This window comes from Desmodus rotundus, chromosome 10, assembly GCF_022682495.2.
Source record: "Desmodus rotundus isolate HL8 chromosome 10, HLdesRot8A.1, whole genome shotgun sequence".
Lineage (NCBI taxonomy): Eukaryota > Metazoa > Chordata > Mammalia > Chiroptera > Phyllostomidae > Desmodus > Desmodus rotundus.
The window spans coordinates 24,552,686-24,572,385 of NC_071396.1; the positions used below are offsets into that span (position 1 = coordinate 24,552,686).

At 47.9% G+C, this 19,700-nt stretch overlaps 1 protein-coding gene across 5 annotated transcripts in view; it reads left to right on the forward strand.

Annotated features, from left to right (window-relative positions):
• The window catches only part of HERC2 (HECT and RLD domain containing E3 ubiquitin protein ligase 2), a 177,790-nt gene that overhangs the window by 8,874 nt on the left and 149,216 nt on the right, over positions 1–19,700 (forward strand). For 3 of the 5 annotated variants that reach the window (XM_053913371.2, XM_053913370.1, XM_045196628.3), the window contains one exon: positions 9,686–9,800. The exons of the other annotated variants lie outside the window; for them this stretch is intronic. In XM_053913371.2, coding sequence (XP_053769346.1) covers positions 9,686–9,800 — 115 coding nt within the window. The remainder of the gene's footprint in view (positions 1–9,685; positions 9,801–19,700) is intronic. 5 annotated transcript variants of the gene reach the window in all.

The window sequence follows — 19,700 nt, forward strand, 5'->3', positions numbered from 1 at the left end:
CTTCCTTCCTTCCTTCCTTCCTTCCTTCCTTCCTTCCTTCCTTCCTTCCTTCCTTCCTTCCTTCCTTCCTTCCTTCCTTCCTTCCCTCCCTCCCTCCCTCCCTCCCTCCCTCCCTCCTTCCTTCCTTCTAAATAACTAGCTTCTAGCTTTGCTTCTTGGAAAAGACTAATAGTTTCAAGGGAAAGATAATGAGTTTATTATTAAATTTTGACAAGAAGGCTTTATGCAGAAGAAAACGGAGTAACATATTTCAGGCACCCAGGAAAAGACAACGCAAGCCCATGATTTTATGTTCTAGCAAAACTGACTTTCCCGGTAAAAGGGACGCATACTTATCAGTGAGTGAGAACTCGGAACATACTGTTTCCATGGGCCCTTTGAGTACACAAAGGCCTGGCGACATCTGACTGACTGCAGTGGACAAGAAGGCTGGTGGTGGGCGTTACACCTGTATTTATGGGTAGAAATAGACTAAACGAGTTTTAAACGGGAGAGAGCGAAGCTTGGAACAACTGTATTGTTTGTAGTGTCTAATCTATGCATTGAAGTTTTCCTTTGAGATGTATTTGTTATCTCGAGAGAGGCCATTTTTACGCATTTCATTTCCCTTGTCATCGCTTTCACGTTCTCTTCTGTGTGTGCGCATGCGGATCATATCTGTCCCAGGACTTCGAATGTTCTTCCCTGCCAGTGCCGTCATCTCGGTCGTTGCTGCATATTTATTTCTACTGACTGATTCTGTCGTTGCTCCTGATTGATGGCTCTGGTTTGGGGCATGGATGCATGCCTGGTCATTTTTTATGGAACACTGGGCATTATAAGGATTATGTTCTTCTGCGTTGGATTTTGTTTTATTTCTTTAAAGAGCCTTAGTTTTGCCTGCCATATGTGTAAAGCTGGGGTGTCAAACTCATCGTCACCAGGGGCCACATCGGCTTCGCAGTTGCCTTCAAAGGGCTGGATGTCTTTTCAGGACTGTATAAATGTAACTATTCCTTAATAGTGAAATGGGAGCTCGGTGCTGCCACCAGGTAGAAACAAGGCGTCGGGCCGGATAAAACAAGGTGGAGGGCCAGCTTTGGCCCACGGGCCTTGTGTTTGCCACCTGTGGTGGAAAGTGCTGGTCAATCTGATCTCTTCCAAGCTTGATCATCACGTTTGTTTGGGCTGATCTAGCACGGGCTTCGTTAGTCTTGGGCTAATGTATCTGCCCTGCGAAGGGCAGATCCTTAGGCTGTTGTGTGGGGAGGTCTTTCCAGCTGCTTGGTGGAAACATCAGTTTTTCCCCACTGTGATCGTGGGGATTCTGCCTCCTCCTTCCTAATGCTTCCGGCGCCAGCCTTGGAGGTCTTCTCATCCCTGGTCCTGATCAGCCAGAGACTCGGGTCCCCTCTACCCACTCCCAGGGATCACCTTCTCTCTGCAGCACCCCCCTCTCCTGTGTTCTTGTTATTTTGACCTACTTATAGCTGATTTGGGTCTTCAACTCAGCAAGACCTCTGGGGTCTGATTGGCTCCCCTTTCCCGCGTGGCAGCCTGGAGGCTGCTTCTAGGCAGTAAGCTTGGGCAGTTGTAGGCCTTACTTCTTTTGTTGCCCTGCTCTGGGATCACAGTTCTGGGCTGCCTGTTGTCCAGGGTTTGAAAACAGTTGTTTGATATATTCTGTCTGGTTTTCTCCTAAAGAACTTAGAAGCATAGGTTTTGCTAATCCGCTTTTAATCTCATTCATTGGATTCTCAAATTTTATTAGGGGTCCATTTAGGAAAATGCATCTATTATTTTTTTTAAAGATTTTATCTATTTTTAGACAGAGGGGAAGGGCGGGAGAAAGGGAGAGAAACATCAATGTGTGGTTGCTTTGGCACGCCCCCTACTGGAGACCTGGCCTGCAACCCAGTCATGTGCCCTGACTGGAAATCCAACTGGCGACCCTTTGGTTTGCAGGTCGGTGCTCCATCCCATGAGCCATACCAGCCAGGGTGAAAAATGCATCTATTTTAAATGTGTCTAGCGTTTTGTCAGTTTAACCGCCACGTTGTGTACTGCTTTATAGTTTCCACTTCTCTGTTGAAATGTCAGTCTAATCTTTCAGTTGCTTGTGCATATCAAGCCTTGCACAGCCTCTGTGCTTGACTGCGTCTCCTCCTCCCTCTGGCTGGACACCCCAGCGTGCCGGTGGCCTGTGCCTCCATGTTCAGTCTCAGTTCTGTGTCATGCAACGGGACATGGCTTATGGTTTCCCAGCTGCCTACCCCGGAGTGAATGACACTGCCTGGAAGGGGTAGGGGACGGCAGGAGCTAGCTCCCTGCGGGGCGAACGCTCACCATTTGGCAGGGAGAGATAAGGGAACTGGCTATTTTAATTCCCGCCTTTTGCTTCCTTCCTTGGACTAGTCTGTGGTTTCTTCTTGTCAACCTGATGGGACGGTCCCTCCCGTGCGGAGTGAACGTGCCCGCTGAGCACCTGCTGTATCGGCGGCTCGCTGTGCAGTGGGGCCCAGCGCAGTATCACGGGGTCAGCAAACTTTTTCTGGAACGGGTCGGGTAGTAAATGTTTCTGTGGGCTGTGAGTTTTCCGTGACGACCGCCCACCCCTGCGGTTGGTGCGCGGAAGCAGCCACAGACGATACCTAAACAATAAAACTTTACGGGCATCGAAGTTTGCACGTCGTCATTTTCAGGTGCCGAGCAATATTTTCCTTCTCTCGATTGCTTTCCAGCCACTGAGAAATGGGAAGGGCACTCTCAGCCTGTGTGTGGGTCATGTAAAATCAGGTGGCGGGCCAGAGTTGGCCCGTGGGCCGGGCTGTAGTTTGCTGACGCCTGTAGTAACAGGCTGTGTCATGGGGTTCGTGGGCTTCCTGTCTTGTATTTTATTTTTAGTTTTGGAAAAAATTATTTTATTTTATTTTTATTTCTTTTATTGATATGAGACAGACAGACATCAATTTGTTGTCCCACTTATTGATGCGTTCATTGCTTGATTCTTGTATATGCCCTGGCTGGGGATCGAACCCGCAACCTGGGTGCATGGGGATGATGCTCCACCTGGCCCAGTTTGCCGGCCAGGGCCTCAGCTCCGTATTTTGTATTCCGCTTTCCTCTTCTGGTCTGTGCTCTGGGCTGGCGCCTGCCCAGTGCTGTCAGCGCTGTCATCCGTTGCTGGGGCTCTTCTTTTCAGGACCAAGTGTGTGTCTACGTTTCCGGTTTCCGGTTTCCGGATTCACTCTCGATCTGTCTCTATTGTCTGCCCTTTTTTTTTTCTTCATTTTTTCAGTCCCCTGGTCTTGCCTTACCTGTCACTAGTTTGGAATTCCACATTGTACATAAAAACCTGTGATCATTTGCGGCTCCCGGTAACTGCACACTCTTCCCCAGAGGATTACTGAATTAGCAGCACAAGCAATGCCAGGTCACTGCAGGAGCTGAGATGACACAAAACTGAGCGCCTTCCCTTCAGGGGGGGGGAGGTGTCTGCTTGCTTCCACCTCACCTGGACGTGCGGCCCTCTGAGGTACCCCTCAGAGCACCTTACCCTTCCGTCAGCCCACCCCCCACCACAGCCTGGGGACACAGTAGCTGTGACGATGGTCGTGAAGATTGGCTCTGGGTGCCTCTCGGGGAAGCAGCCTGGGCTCTCTGAGCTTGAGTCCCTTCCTCTCTGGAGTCCCGGGCTTGCGTGTCCTCGCTGCCTACCTGTCTACAGACGGATGCACTTCATGTTTCTGCCTGACCTTCCCAGTTGCTCTTGGAATTCATTCTTCACATTTTTGGGAATTGCTCTGTTGCTGTATGTGCAGTAGGTGCTCAGTATTTTTCTGCAAGGCTAAAAAAAAAAGAAAAAAGCCAGATACCTTTGTTTTACATCCACAAGTATTTGAACAGACAACATTTCAGGCATATTTGAAAGATAGGAAAAATAAACATTTGCTAACCTGTCAGGTCATCAGATTCCATGTATTGATTTGGCCCATTCTATTTTGGGTGATATTGTATAAATATGCAGTTGTGAAGCGGTCATTTTATTTATTTGTTTTTAGTGGTCATTTTAATAGAGACCTTAAGGGTTGCTTTGCCTGATCCTTTCTGGTGTTGAGGTGTTGGCAGTGCCCACGCGGCGGACCTGGCGGCCCCCCCAGGCTTCCTCCCTGCACCTGTGGGTGCTCGAGGTGGTGGTGGTGAGAAAGAATGAAAGAACTTGGGAGTTAGGCCTCTTCCCCAGTCCTGCCCTGGCTGTGGGTGGTCTGGGATGTGTCCTTGTCCTTGAACCTCTGTTCACGCTCCCTCAAACCTGGGCCTATCGGGCCTCCCCCACCAGCCCACTGGCTTCTTGCCAGGATGTGGCCTTTACCCGCTTTGCCCTTTTAGAGATAAGAATGAGCACAACAGAAGAGGCTGCTAGGATGGAATAGTGCCAATTATAAGTATCTGGATTCTGTACAAAAGTAAAGAAAATGTAAAACCTCTATTACCACCCATTGGGAAGTTCTGTGTAAATTAACTGCTAATGAAGACTAAGTATAGACTATTGTACAAACACTCTTTTTTTAAAAAAAAATTCTTTATTTATTTTTAGAGAGGGAAAGTGGAGGGAGAAAGAGAGGGAGGAAAACATCAGTGTGAGAGAGAAACATCAGTTAGTGGGCCCTGGCCAGGGACCGAGCCCACAACGCAGGCCTGTGCCCTGACCAGGAATTGAACACACGACCCCTTGCTTTGCAGGACGATGCCCAACCCGGTCAGGGCCATACAGATACCCTTAAATTGACAAGTTGAAGTGGTTTTCATTCCTTGTGCAGGCTGTTCCTACAATGCTTCAGTTATTCTCCGTTTTCCTGGGCAGCCTAGCTCCCCTCCCAGTGCCCTGGCATGTTCCCCCAGGGCTTCATCTTTGCCTTCCACAGTGTGCTTCTTCAGGCCCTCCTCCCGGAAGCTTGCTTCATTGCCTTAGGTAATGTCCCTCCTTCCTGGAATCCTTTCCAGCCCCGAACCTTGTACTGTGAATGGCAGTCACTGGAGCCTGAGGCTCATTCCCATCTTTGGGTGATCAGTTCCCAAGTCCCTACCTTGCACAGCACTGCCCCGCCCTCTGCCCTCCTGACACATGCCCCAAGTGATAAAGAGTGGGCCATGTATTTCCACGTGGCTTTTTGTTAAAAGTTTCATCTTTTGGCTCTTCCTTTAAAGAGTTTATTTATTTCGAGAGAGGGGAAGGGAGGGAGAAAGAGGAGAGAAACTTCCATGTGTGGTTGCCTCTCGCCACGCCCCCTGCTGCCCTGAGTGGGAATTGAATCTGGGACCCTTTGGTTCACAGGCCTGCGCTTAATCCACAGAGCTACACCAGCCAGGGCCTTTTTCCTTCTTTTTCATAGCACTGAACAGCAATGCTTTTTAACCTGGGCTGCTCCTCAAGAAAACATTGGTGCCTGGAGCCCAGCCACCCTGGGGTCATCCAGTGCGATGGGGCTCAGACGCTGTAGACATGGACCTGAATCTCTAGCCCTGACTGCTCTACTGCTGTCTGAATTTGCGTTTAGTTATCACGTGTGTGTAGAGAGGAGTGCCTTGTTATGCTCTGTAGTTAGTGCAGATCTCGATGGTTAAAACTGAGCCACTTCTCTCTCACTTCCATTGCTTCCAGCATCGTTTTCACCTTGCACGTCTGTCCCGTGTGATCTAAAATGTCTTAAGTACTCTACTGTCGGTGTCTTGGGTTAGGTTCTCATCCTTCATTGCCGGGGGCACACTTGGCAAGGGCCTCCCAAGTTATTTTCTCTCTTTCTAGTGTCTTCCTCTGCCTCCATCCATTGCTTGAACTCGGAGTTCGTGTTGTAGGTAGAAATAAGGCACTTCCACAGGATCACGAGGATAGCACTCCAAGGACCCACGCACGGGAGATGGTCGTGTGGCAAAATGGAAATAGTCGCTGCCCCCGGGGTTCCCAGTGTCCCATCTGCCTCTGTCCCACCATGGAAAAAGTCCAACCGTGTCTTTACCAAGGCGGAAGCAAAATCCAGTGTCCAGAGTTTCTGCTTCATAGTAAAGCTCAGTCCTTTGGAGCCCACAGTCTGTCGCGGGCCCTGGTAGCTGCTAGACCTGCGTGGTCTGGTGCTCTGGGCAAGAGAGAGCATGCAAATGCATGGGGCAAGTGTGTTACTGGGTGTGGCGGGGGGGAGAGAGAGAGAGAGTGCGAGCGTGTGTGCAAGCACGTCTTTGTTCTTCTGGGATCATATTAGCGTGGGTTTGGGAAGGACCATGTGCTTTTTCTAAGGAACCAGTCAACTTCCCGTGTTTCTGTGGACTTTTGATAGGTCTACCCCCTAATTTGACTGACAGGCCTAGGAACTCTCCTTCAACACTCCGGCACCAGACGGGGGAGGTTCATCCCCTTGGTGGAGCAATGCTTTGGTCCCCTGGGGTGTGATCTGTAGCTTCCTGGGGCAGCATACAGGCTCCTGCTCCCCATTGTATTAAGCTCAATGGCAAATTTCCATTGCTCCCTTTTCCTTTTAATAATTAGCCAACTACCAACGGTAACATTGCTGTTTCCCTCCTTCTCTTTCTCCTTCCCTTCCCCTCTCTCTCAAAATAAATAAATCTTAAAAAAAAATTTAAAGATTTTTTTATTGATTTACTTTTTTTTTAAGGAAGAGAGCAAGGGAGAAAGACAGAGTTATCTATGTTCCTCCACCCAGCTTTGCATTCACCAGTTGCTTCTTGCATGTGCCCAGACCAGATATCAAATCAGCAGCCTTGGAGTACGGGGGTGATGCTGTAGCCAACGGAGCTTCCCCAGGCGGCCAGGGCGCAGCTCACTTTTTAGGAAGGAGCTGACTTCTCTCCCTGACAGTTGATACTTTTTGCCAGGACTCATGAGTACGTAAATGGCAGTTACACTGTTGGTGGTGGGAACAGATCTGTGGCTGCTCTGAAAACTGAGTTTAATACCGAATTGATTTTATCTTGTCACGGGTCACAAATTTAACTGCTTAAAACCACTCATGTGTGCTCTTTCCCCTAGTTTGTGTGGGCCAGGAGTGTGGCCATGGCTTAGCTGGTCCTCTGCTTCTGGTCTCACAGGGTGTGAGCTGGGCCGCGCTGGGATCCTCGTTGGCAGAGTTCAGTTTGTGCGGTTGTGGGACTGTCGTGGGCTCCTAGGGGTCACCTGTCTCCACGGGCAGGCCGTGGCGGGTCACAGCTGGGGAGAGTGGCTCTTCTGGATGGCCGCACCCAGTGCGGCGCCCAGAACAACCTGTTTCATGATCAGCTGGGATGTGGGACCTGAATTATATGGGACCTTAATTATATGTGAGAGATTCTTTTTTCTTCATTGCCTTTTTTAGTTTTATTTTTAAAAAATTATTTTATTTTTGTTCAAGTACAGTTGTCTGCATTTACCCCTCACCTCTCCCCGCCACCCCAGCCATCCCCACCTCCCTCCCATGCTTCTACCCACCCCCCCCCCCTTGGTTTTGTCCATGTGTCCTTTATAGTTGTTCCTGAAAATCCTACTTCCTTCCCCCCATTATCCCTTCCCACCGGGTTACTGTCAGATTGTTCTTAATTGAAATGCTTTACCTTTGCCCCAGAAGGAAACAACTGAGTCACAGGGTGAAATGTCTTTGTGTCCACCTGTCCCATCCACACTCGGGATTGTGTAGCGTTTGTGTGCACCAGGGTGCCACGCTCTTCTTAAGAGTTTCGCCTACTCTACATTCTTTTTTTTAAAAGATTTTATATATTTATTTATTTTCAGAGAGAGCGGAAGGGAGGGAGAAAGAGAGGAAGAGAAACATTAACGTGCGGTTGTCTCTTGCACACCCCCTACTGGGGACCTGGCCCACAACCCAGGCAGAGTCCTGACTGGGAATGGAACCAGTGACCCTCTGGTTTGCAGGCCGGTGCTCAATCCACTGAGCCACTCCAGCCAGGGCACTTTTAAAAGATTTTATTTATTTCTTTTCAGAGAGAGGGGACGGAGGGAAAAAGAGGGAGAGAAACATTAATGTGAGAGAGAGAGAACACTGATTGGTTGCCTATTGCACACGCCTCATCTGGGACCCAACCTGCAACTCAGGCACATGCCCTGACTGGGAATCAAAACCGTGATCTCCCGGTTTGCAGGACAATGCCCAACCAACTGAGCCACAGCAGCCAGGGCTTTTTTTGTTTTTTGTTTTTTTTCTTTGAATATCAGTGTGGACTTCAATGTTTTTGTTTACATTTGCTGTCCACTACAGTTGTTTTGTATTGGATGCTCAGAATTATTCTAAATTTGGCCAGTAGAGTCTCCAACAGGCTTTGACTAACTTTTTTGGTGCAAAATTAAGATCATACGGGCTCATTTTGTCTGGTCTGGTCCTCGGATCAGCCTGTTTTCCAAGGGCCCAGATTTTATACAGAGGAAGTGGTCCTTGGAAACCAGTATCTGGGTGTGGGGTGCACTCATCCCTGTTAAAGTGCCGTTGGTTCTAGGGCAGGGGTGTCAAACTCATTGTCACCGGGGGCCACATCATCCTCGCGGTTGCCTTCAAAGGGCTGAATGTGATTTTAGGACTGTAGAAATGTAACTACTCCATAACAGTTAAGCAAGAGCTCGGTGCTGCTGCTGGGTAGAAACAAGGCCCCGGGTCGGATAAAAGAAGGCGGAGGGCCGGGTTTGGCCCGTGGGCCTTGTGTTTGCTGCCTGCGCTCTAGGTCCCTTCCAAAGACTGGGCCAGCAGATAGAGTCAAATACCAATCCTACTGAGATTTTCAGTTCAAGTTGTTCTTAAAAAGGTCCTTGATTTGATCTCTTTTTCACTTAAAACCTCAGTTTCTAGTAATGAACATACTTTATCATAAACATCGTTTTTATGAGTTTAACATCGCCGTATCAGTATACATGAAACATAAAAGATTTTAATGTCAATACCGGGATTATCAATAAGACCAATGCATGAAGTTTCAGTTTTTTTTCCCTTTGGATTTTATCTGACTAAAGATGTGTAGTTCACACGTCCCTTGAAATTCTTTCTTTTTTGAAGATTTTATTTATTTATTTTTAGCGAGGGGGAAGGGAGGGAGAAAGAGAGGGAGAGGAACATCAACCGGTTGCCTCTTGCACACGCCCCCACAGGAGACCAAACCCGCAGCCCCAGGCATGTGCCCTGACCAGGAATTGAACCCATGACCTTTTGCTTTGCCTGGTGACTCTCAGCCAACTGAGCCATACTGGTCAGGGTGAAATACTTTTCTTTTTAATAAACTCAGGTTCATTTGCTTTTTGCCAGTTGTAGGTCTTGCTTTTTTATGATTTAATTTTAACTTTTGTAATCGGTAATCATTTATCGCGTTAGAAGTAAAAACATAGGAGTTACACTCACAATCTTGTTTTCGTTCTTCTCTATTGCCTTCCACTCCCGTACCCTTCCTGTGCCCCGTAGTAATCACTGTTATTTGCTTCTGGTTTATCTTCCCACAGCACAGGCTTCACACGTCTTTTTCTCTTGCAGCTTACACAAAAATTAGCATAGTATATACATGGTTATGTACTCTGTGCCTTTTCATTTAACTGCTTCCCTTGGGATAATGTTTTTATTCGATGTTGAAGAGGAAAGGAGATTTTTTTTCTCACGTCGCTATTCGAGAATGCCATTGTGAGCGTGGTCACGCTCTGTAAGCGCGTCTTCCTTGTCGTTGCCAGCTCGCGTTCACGAGAGATGGGCTCTTTGGTCTGTGGAACGAGATGGTTAAAGATGGAGAGATTGTATACACCGGGGCAGAGTCACCCCCGACTGCAGACCTGCCTGCTAGAAAAGGTAAGCAACTTTGACTAGTCCTTCTCATTGGTGAAGACATGCATAAGTTACGCTTTATAGACTTTTTGGAGTGTGTTATAGAAACAGGGGTATCTGAGAATAACTCTGTGGAGTTTTGTTTCCCTTTGGTGGTGGTGATCTAAACATAGTTCATGTTACGGCTGCTGCGATTTTATCCCGCTGTGTGTGTGGAAGGCCTCTTTGTTGCAAAACCTTCCTCTGATATCTCCTCTGCAACTTACAGGCACATCAGTTAATGTTTCTATTAAGTTTTCTTTTAAAGATTTTATTTATTTCGTTTTAGAGAGAGGGGAAGGGAAGGAGAAAGAGAGGGAGAGAAACATCACTGCGTGGCTGCCTCTCATGCGCCCCCTACTGGGGGACTGGCCTGCAACTCAGGCATGTGCCCTGACTGGGAATCGAACCATCGACCTTTCAGTTTGTGGGAAGATGCCTAACCCACTGAGACACACCAGTCAGGGTGCCTCTTTTACGTTTTGAAAGTATGTCTTGCCTTGGCTAGCCATAAATAGTGATTTTTAAAAAAATCCTCACCTGAGGATTTGCTTAGAGAGGAAAGGAGAGGGAGAGGAGGGTGGGGGTTGAGAGAGAGAGAGGGAAGAACAGAAACATAAATCTGTTGCCCTGGCATGTGCACCTTAACCATGAATGAAACCGGCAGTCCAGGTGTGTGCCCTGACTAGGAATCAAACCCAGATTTCGTGTATGGGACGATGCTCCAACGAACTCAGCAACCCGGCCAAGGCGAATAGTAATTTTTAAAAATTATTTTTTATTATTAAAAATACTTTTTAAAATTTCAATTACAGTTGACATATAAGCTTGACATATTAACTTCAGGTGTACAAGATAGTGATTACACATTTTATAATTTACAAAGTGATCCCCCTGATGCGTCCAGTCCCCATCTGCCCCCATACATGGTTATTGGAGTATGATTGACTGCGTCCCCTTGTGCTGTACTTTACATCCCTGGGACGGTTTGCGGGCAAATTGTGCATCTTAATCCCTTCCCCTTCTCACCCATCCCCCCAGACTCCCTCCTGTCTGGTGAGCATCAATTACTTCTCTGTATCTGAGTCTATTTCTGTTTTGTTGGCTCATTTATTTTGTTTCATAAGTAGTGATTCTTATAAGATTGGGTACGTATAATTGTTTCCGAAATGTTTCCTGTATGATTCTCCTTTTCGGAAGCCTTTGCCTTACAGATAGGACCCGGTCCCCTGTTTTCTGTCATCTTTTCCTCCCTGAAGGGAAGGAAATACCGGTGAACACTCTTGCATGGGTTTGTAGTTAGGAAAACTCTATGAGGCATTCTTTCAGTTGATCTAGACTTTGGCTGTGAATTAGAATTGTTGTTGAGGCTTAAAAGTAAATGGGTGCCTGCCCCCCCCCCCCCCAACCCGCAGACACTGAAAAGCCTTACTCGAGACCCACTGCTGAAGTGTGTTAGTCCCACTTTTTGAAAGTCATCCAGATGGATAAAAAACATTATTTTAAGAAATAGTTATTTTTGTCTTTGTAGAATGAATTGGGAAAAGTGTCCACTTGAGAATACATTGGGAAAACTGCCCTGGCTGGTGTGGCTCAGTGGGTTGAGCTCTGGCCTGCAAACCAAAGGGCCGCTGGTTGGATTCCCAATCAGGGCACAGGCCTGGGTTGCAGGCCAGGTCGGGCCCCCCAGTAGGGGGCGCTCGAGAGGAAACAACAAGTTGTTTCTCTACCTCTTCTCCCTCCCTTTCCCTCTTTCTCAAAATAAATAAATAAAATCTAAAAGAAGAAAATACTTTGGGAAAACTTTAGCGTATCTTCTTATTTACAATGTGTATCACAGTTATCCCTTTTTTCCCTGGTACTTTACTGTGAAAATTCCCACACACCCAGAACACGGAGAGGCACAGGCAGGGAGCAGCCTTGCCCCCTCCCCCAAACCCACCCCTTGCGTTCTTCTGTGCGCCTGTGCGTCACGGGGGCTCCCTGACTCTGTCCATCTATCCATCCATGCCGCTTACCCCGGCTCCCCTAGACACTGCATGCATGTAATTAATGCGATCCAGTTTAGTTTTTTGTCCTGAAGGTGAAATTTATGCATCATGGAATGTATATATTGTAAGTTTAACTCTTCCCCAGGTTTTGACAAATATACCGTATTTTGCCATGTATAATGAGCACTTTTTTTGCCTAAATTTTTGCATTATATACATGGGCAGCCCTAGATACTTAAAAAACCAGCTTGTCTTGTTTTTGATCGCTTCAAGGCCCAATTTACACAAAGTGCAAAAGCAATTGGAGCAGACTTGAAAATTCCTTTATTTATTTATTTTTAAAGGGTTTATTTATTTATTTTTAGGTGGAGGGGAAAGGAGGGAGAAAGAGGAGAGAACCAGTGTGTGGTTGCCGCTCGCAAGCCCCCTACTGGGGACCTGGCCTACCACGTAGGCACGTGCCCTACCTGGGGATCGAACCAGTGACCCTTTGGTTCACAGGCCAGCACTCAATCCACTGAGCCACACCAGCCATGGCTGAAAATTCCTTTAAAATACAAAAAACACGGATCTAAATACAAAGAAATAAACAATTGAATTAAAAAATTAAAATGAAAGATTTTTTCCCTGGAAGTTTGGGCCCCAAAAATGTGGGTGCTCATTATACACAGGACTGCATTATACACGGCAAAAATACGGGGATCTGTGTAACTGATAACTCTGTCAGCATTCCCCTCAGAACCTGCCCCTCCCCTGCACCCCTCCCTGGCCCCCACCGCGTCTGGGCCGGCAGCTGGTCTGGTCTTTCTCCCCCGCTGAGCAGTTTGCCTGTTCTGGAGCTTCACACGGATGCAATCCTGCCGTGAGACTGTGTAATTTGTGCCTGGCCCTTTTCACTCTTTCGTGTTTTAGAAGTTTCAGGAGTTCATTCTGTCTATTTTTAATATCTTATACCTCTTTTTTCAGCCCCATAGTATTAAAACAGTGTTTCCCCAAATGTGTTTCATGAGACGCTAGTTCTAAAAGGTGCTTTGAAATGAACTAATAATTACATTGAGAAATTCAAAGCGTATTTCTTATTCGTTACATTCAATGAATGGTTTTGTTCTTCGTTCTTTTAAAAAATCACGTTAGAAAGCAAACCATCATTGTTCTTCATGTAGGTCCTAGCTGAATAGTTTTTTGGGGGTCATTTTTTTGCTATTCAGTACAAGTTTCTATTTTGAGTATGGAACGATGTATGATTTTTATTATTAGAAAATACTTTTTTCACAGATGTATCCATACATGTCCAATTCCATTTTATGCACCTTATTTGTCGGCTGTGTTGAAGCCGATTGTGAGGAAACTGCAAGTCAGAGTAGAAGTTCCCTAAATGCAGTTTCTTTCCTGTGTCTCCCCAGGATCCGTTACAGGCACCTTATTTTATTGCGCTTCGCAGATACTGTGTTCTTTACAAATTGAACGTTTGTGGCAACTGTGCTATGCGTCAAGCAAGCCTATAGGTGCCATTTTCCCAACCGCATTTGTTCACTCTGTCTCACATTTTGATGATTCTTGTAATATATCAAGCATTTTCCTTAGTATTATATTTGTCATGGTGACCTCTGGTCAGTGATTTCTTTTTTTAATCCTCACCTGAGGACATTTCTTCCATTGCATTTAGAGCAGGGGAAGGATGAGAGAAGTAGGGATCGGTTGCCTTCCCTATACCCCCAGACTGGGGCTTGAACACACAACCTAGGTGTATGCCCCAACTAAGAATCGAACCCGCAACCTGTGGTTACAAGACGGCGCTCCAACCAATTGAGCCACACCAGCCAGGGCTGTGCTCAGAGATCTTTGACATTACTAGGCAGGACCCTCCACTAGCAAAATGATTACAACTCACTGAAGGTGCAGATGATGGTTAGCATTTTTTAGCAATACGGTATTTTTTAATGAAGATATGTACCTTTTATTTATTTATTCATTCATTCATTCAGTTTTGAGCATTTTATTTATTTTAGAGGGAGGGAGGAAGGGAAAGAAACATCAATGAGAGGTACATTGATGGGTTGCCTCTCCTGCGCCCCCTACTGGGGACCTGGCCCAGGTTCATGTGCCCGGACTGAGAATGGAACCGGCAATCCTCAGGTTCGCAGGCTAGCACTCAATCCACTGAGCCACACCAGCCAGGGCTTATTTATTTATTTAAAACAATTTTTTAAAGATTATATTTATTTATTTTTAGAGAGAGGAAGAAAGAGAGGGAGAGAAACATCAATGCGTGAGAGATACATTGATTGGTTGCCTCTGGCACACCCCCAAGTGGGGAACTGGCTGGGGACCTGGCTCTCAACCCAGGCATGTGCCCTGACTGGGAACCGAACTGGTGGCCTTTCAGTTCTCAGGCTGGAGCTTAATCCACTGAGCCAGATATGTACATTCTAAAAAGACTATGCTATTGCACCCTTAATAGTCTACAGTGTAATGTAAACATCACGTTGATAATGCCATGGGACAGCAAAAAATAATAAATCACGGCTCACTTCAGTGAGGTATTCGCTTTATTCTGGTGTCCTGAAACCCACCCTGCAGAGTCTCCGAGCTGTGCCTGTGCAGTCTTCCACGACAGCCACCCTGGCGTGCGTTCCTGCTGGCGTCCACCTCGATCCCCTGACCCCCTCACGGTGTACTTCTGGGAGAGCGGTTTCCAATCATTTGCACTTCCTGTAGGATAAACTTCCCTTTCTTTTGCAATCACGTGTAGAATTTTTCGTTAGTACTCCGGAGGAATGGCACTCCCTCCTGGCAGTAAGCCTTTGTCTCTGATGGGCCTGCTGTACACAGACGGGGGTGGGGGTGGGGTGGGGGGGGCCATTACAGTCTCACGCGCTTTGCAGGGGAGCGCTTCTTATTCACACCCTCTGTGGGGTTGCTTGTATTTGTTATTTGGAGGGAAAGCAGAGGAGGGACTCGGATGAAAGGCACGGGAGGAGGCTACCAAAGTTGGCTCAGCTTATTGTTAGTTTTGTCTAGGGCTATCCTTAGAAGAATGTTAATGATCACGAGCTCCTCCATTCATCGTGAACCTTCTCCATCTGCGCAGACACGAGAAACGACATCAGCCAATACTTGGCTTAGCTGCTGTATGTTTTCTGAAAGTTTTTTCTCATTCTTTCCTTTCATCTTCAACTCTCCCAAGAAATAGAAGCCCCAGCTTGCAACATAACAGGGAGAACAGCTAGAACATGAAGTCAAACCTCTTGAAGAAGTTTCCTTGATATTTCTGTTACACTACAAATACAGGTTATGGGCGTAGGAATGCCTTTATCTAGTTCCATGGAGCTTATTTTTGGCTTTATCTGACTTCATGTAAGTGTAGTGATGGAAGATTTTTTGCTTTTTTTTTTTTCTAGGGGGAAAGGGGGTACTAATCAGGACTCTTGAGTTATGTGTGTGACTTTTAAGAGCTCAGAAATGAATTTTTGATTTGTTTTTGGGGAAACAAAATCACAAGACTGTGGATGTTTCCATCATTTCCCTGGTCTTTCACTAGCAGCTTCCTGTTGGTTTTACAGTTTTCTTTGCAGGATGTAAACAAGCACTAAATGCGGCCTGTCCCCCAAGGAGCTGGTGATTGTTTGGGCATGAAAGGCAGACCCCTACCAAGGTAGAGAACTGGGCGACAGAGACCCCAGCTGTCACCCGCAGCCAGGGCTGGAGGATGTTGGGGGGTGGGGTATTTCCTGTGGTGGTGCTGAAGTCAGGGAGTCCCAGCCTGGGGTTTTGGGAAGCGGGGTCACATGGGAGGGTCAGGCACAGCCATCCAGGGTGACGACTGGGAAAGGCAGCCAGGCAGTGGGTGTGCAGCATGACAGGGAGCCGCAGAAGGGTTTGGGCCAGGAGGTGTGCCCGTGTGAGCGCCCCACTGCTTCCAGATCCTGCAGGACACACCCCACAGGGCGCCTTTATACACTGGAGTTGAGAAGCACTGGGCGGAGGATGCAGGTGGTAAGAGAGTCAGGCTGAGCTCCCAGCAGTGGGAGCTCAGAGAACCAAAATCTGACCCCTTAGCCCTCACACTTTGCTGATTACCAGGGCCGGCCCCGCCCCGAGTGGGATTCTATAGAGTGGGGCAGGGCCTCGGAATTCTCATTTCTAACCTAGTGCCCAGTCCTGCTGCGGATGCCTGGTTTTCAGAGAGCTCATGGTGTCTGCTTGTACAGGGGAGTCAGAGACCCAGGGGGAAGGAGAGCTGCCTCCTATGCTCCTCAGAACACAGAACATTCAACACGCCAACACATCCCACGACAAGTGGCCACAGTTAGAGCTTCCCCATACATTTATTCTGTCCCCCATAATTCTCATTGTGTTGGGTCTTGAGTCCTTCATGGAAAGCTTAACACCCCCTGGGAGTCAGCCTGCTGTCGGCTGGAGGGGTGACATCAGCTTCCACAGGAGTCCCTTCCCTGTAGGACGGAAGGGCCAGGGGGGCCCTGCCATTGTGTGTTCACTGGAGCCCGATTCCTCCCCTTCGGCATTGGGAGGAAGCAGGTAGTAAGACGCAAGGCTCTGGTCAAGTGGTTATACTTAGCCACAGCATCAGGATGGAAAGGAGTACACCCCTCCATGGGTGGGGGGTGTCGTGGCTGCCCTGTGAGGGTTTGGTCCTGACCCACCTGGGGGTCACAACTGCAGCACAGGCAACGAGGCCTGCACACGTCCCTGGGGCCCATCCCGGCCCTGGGACCTCCAGTGTGGCTGTGTAAGTAACATCCTGCTTGCACAAGTGAATCTGGGGAGCGTTAATTTTGTCCCGATGAGTTGAGGTTCCCCTCTTGTGGGCCTGTAGCACAGGGAAGCGCTAATGATGGTGGTGAGCTAATGAAGAAACAGGGGCACCCAAACCGACTGCATTTTCTTTCCAGCCTTCCTCCTGCTTGTGGGCATTGCATCGGGAGCTCGGAGCCAGCACCTGCTGTTCTGGTCATCCTGGAAGGGCCAGAGGCCGATTGGGTGTAAAAACACCGTGACAGCTTTTGCCCTGCCAGGTGGCTTGGTCAGAGCGTCATCCCATACACCAAAAGGTTGTGGGTTTAATCCCCGGTCAGGGCGCGTACCAGAGGCAACCGATCAATATCTCTCTCTCACATCAATGTTTTTTTTCCTTTCTCTCCTTCTTTTTCCCTTCCTCTCTCTCTAAAATCAATAAATATATATCCTTGGGTGGGGGTAAAAAAAAAAACTCCTTGCCAGTTTTATAGTTCAGAATTTCAGGTCCGATCCTGGGAAGAGGGCTTCAGACAGCTTCCAGAGCAGGCTGGCCTGGGCTCCAGGGGGTGGCCGTCCCGAGGCTCGTCCAGGCGGGGGATCCGTGTACTGACGGGAAGCTCAGCCTGGTGGTAAGGGCTCACACTTCTGTTTATTGATCAACTTTGTCGATTCTGATACAGTTCGGCAGGTTTTTTGTAAACCAGGGCAGATAAAGGCCACTTTCCCTGGGGCAGATAAAGGCAGTCTTCCATAGTTAACCGTAATGTAACTGCGCTCACTTGTCTGTTACCATCTACCCTCCTGTTCTGACATAATGAGACATTTTTCTTTTCTAGTTTTAAAAGATTTTATTTATTTATTTTTAGAGAGGGGAATGGAGGGGGAAAGAGAGAGAATCATCAATGTGTGACTGCCTCTCATGTGCCCCCTACTGGGGAACCTGGCCCACAACCCAGGCATGTGCCCTGACTGGGAATCGAACCAGCGACCCTTTGGTTCTCAGGCCTGTGCTCAATCCACTGAGCCACACCAGCCGGGGCTTAAGAATTTTTATAACTTAACATCCAGCCTTGCTCCCCTCTCTGGAGGTCAGGAAAGGGGCTCAATAGTTCTCACCCTCCTGTCACTGTGTGGTCTTCCTGGTGACCAGCCCACACCCTGAAGCCAGGTAGAGGCCACCCACTCTGTGTGAGTCAGCACATCAGCATAAACACAGAACGAGGTAGAACGCGGCTCCCTCTGTGCAACCGAAGACACTCCTGGTCTCAATAAACCCCAAGGGTTTAGGAGCTCTGCCTGGAACCTGGGGCAAGGGCAAATATATCTTTTTATTATTATACCACAGGCATAAAAGGGGGAAGTAGCCCTGGCCAGACGGGTCGGTTTGCTGGAGCGTTGTCCCGTGCACCAAAAGGTTGCGGGTTTGATCCCCAGTCACGGCGTGTACAGGAGGCCCGATCGATGTTTCTCTCTCATGTTGCTGTTTCTCTGTCTCTCTCTTTCTCGGGTGAGGATTAAAAAAAAAGTGGGAAGTAGATGTTGGAGCATTTTAGCAGACATCTGGATCCCACATTCTTTATCGGAACCCCGGTTTGTATGTTTAAGGAGCAAGAATGCGCTCTGTAAGGGGTGGAAAGGTGTGTTTGCACCCTGACAAAACCTGACCTTGAAGTCTGAGCCGGTGTTCTTGCCCAGCATGTGTTGAGGATTTCACAGATCAGCTGTCAATTAAATCCGTTAATATTGGGCCAGTGTCCAAGTTAACGAAAGATTTGCGCGCTTTTTCCAAGCTGCACTTTAGAACAACTCAATGTAAAAAAAGCCTGTCCGAATTTTATAATTCAACGAGACTGACTCTGTAATCTCGCATTTTCACAGTCTGACCCATGTGAAAGCCAGGTTACCTGCCAAGTGGAAAGTTTAGAAAATCCAGATGAACTAGACTCTTCCGGAGAAAGCCAACATGGGTGCTGTGTGGGGTGCCGCACCGCTAGCGCTTCAGGACCCAGGGCCGCTTCCAGCCAGAGTTCCCAAGCCAGCCTGCCTTTTCTGAGCTCTCTGGGGGTCTGCCTGGGTTATGTGGATGCGGATTCTACATGTAAAAGTGCTTCTAAGCTAGCAGTTTCTGGGCGATTTTTCTTTCCGCTAACTTGATTGAGATGCAGGTGACACACAGCCTTATGTAGGTATGACGGCTACAGCACGGTTTCCTACGGGCATGTGCTGTGAAGTGACTGCGATAGGGTTCGTTACCCAACACTCATACGGTTATTTTTGTGTGTGTGATGAGAGCGTTGGAGATGTCCCATAGCCACTTTCCAGCGTGCAAATGCGGTGTTGTTCCCTGCAGCCACCGCGCTGTGCGTGAGGTCCCCGCTTCCCACCCCCTTGGACCTGAAGTCCTGCGCTGTGGCCCCGCCCTCCCCTTCAGCCCGACTCCAGCCCCTGGCTCCGCTCTACCCTCTCAGAGTCTGGCTTTTTCAGATCCCATGCATACGTGGGTCACACGGTATTTGTCTTTCTCCGAATTATTTAATTTTATAATGTCTTAATCATCCATATTGCTGTCAAGGGCAGGATTTCCTTCTTTTTTATGACTGAATGCTCCAGTGTGTGTGCGTGCCGCACACGTACAATGGAGTATTTTATAAATATAGCTCACACTTCATTCACTCATCCGGTCCCAGACACCCACGTCGTTTCCGCCGCTTGGCTATGGTGAATAATGCTGCAGTGAATACTGGGGGGCAGGTGTATCTCCGAGTTAGTGTTTCATTGCGTTCGGATGTTAACCCAGCAGTGGGAGAGCTGGGTCAGCTGGTCCTTCAGTGTTTGATTGTGTGAGGAGGAGCCACGCTGTTTTCCAACGTGGCTGCGCTGGGGCACACTCACACCAACAGTGCACGAGGGTTCCCTTTATGAGAGGTGAGCCCGCCATTATTTAATGTATTAGCAGTTTCTTTTCTGGGCAGTTTTGGTTTCCATGTTACAAGATTATATAAGCCTCCATTTAAAAAAAAAAATTATTTATTTATTTTTAGACAGAAGGGAAGGGAGGGCGAAAGAGAGGGAGAGAAACATCTGTGTGTGGTTGCCACTCACGCGCCCCCTACTGGGGACCTGGTGTGCAACCCAG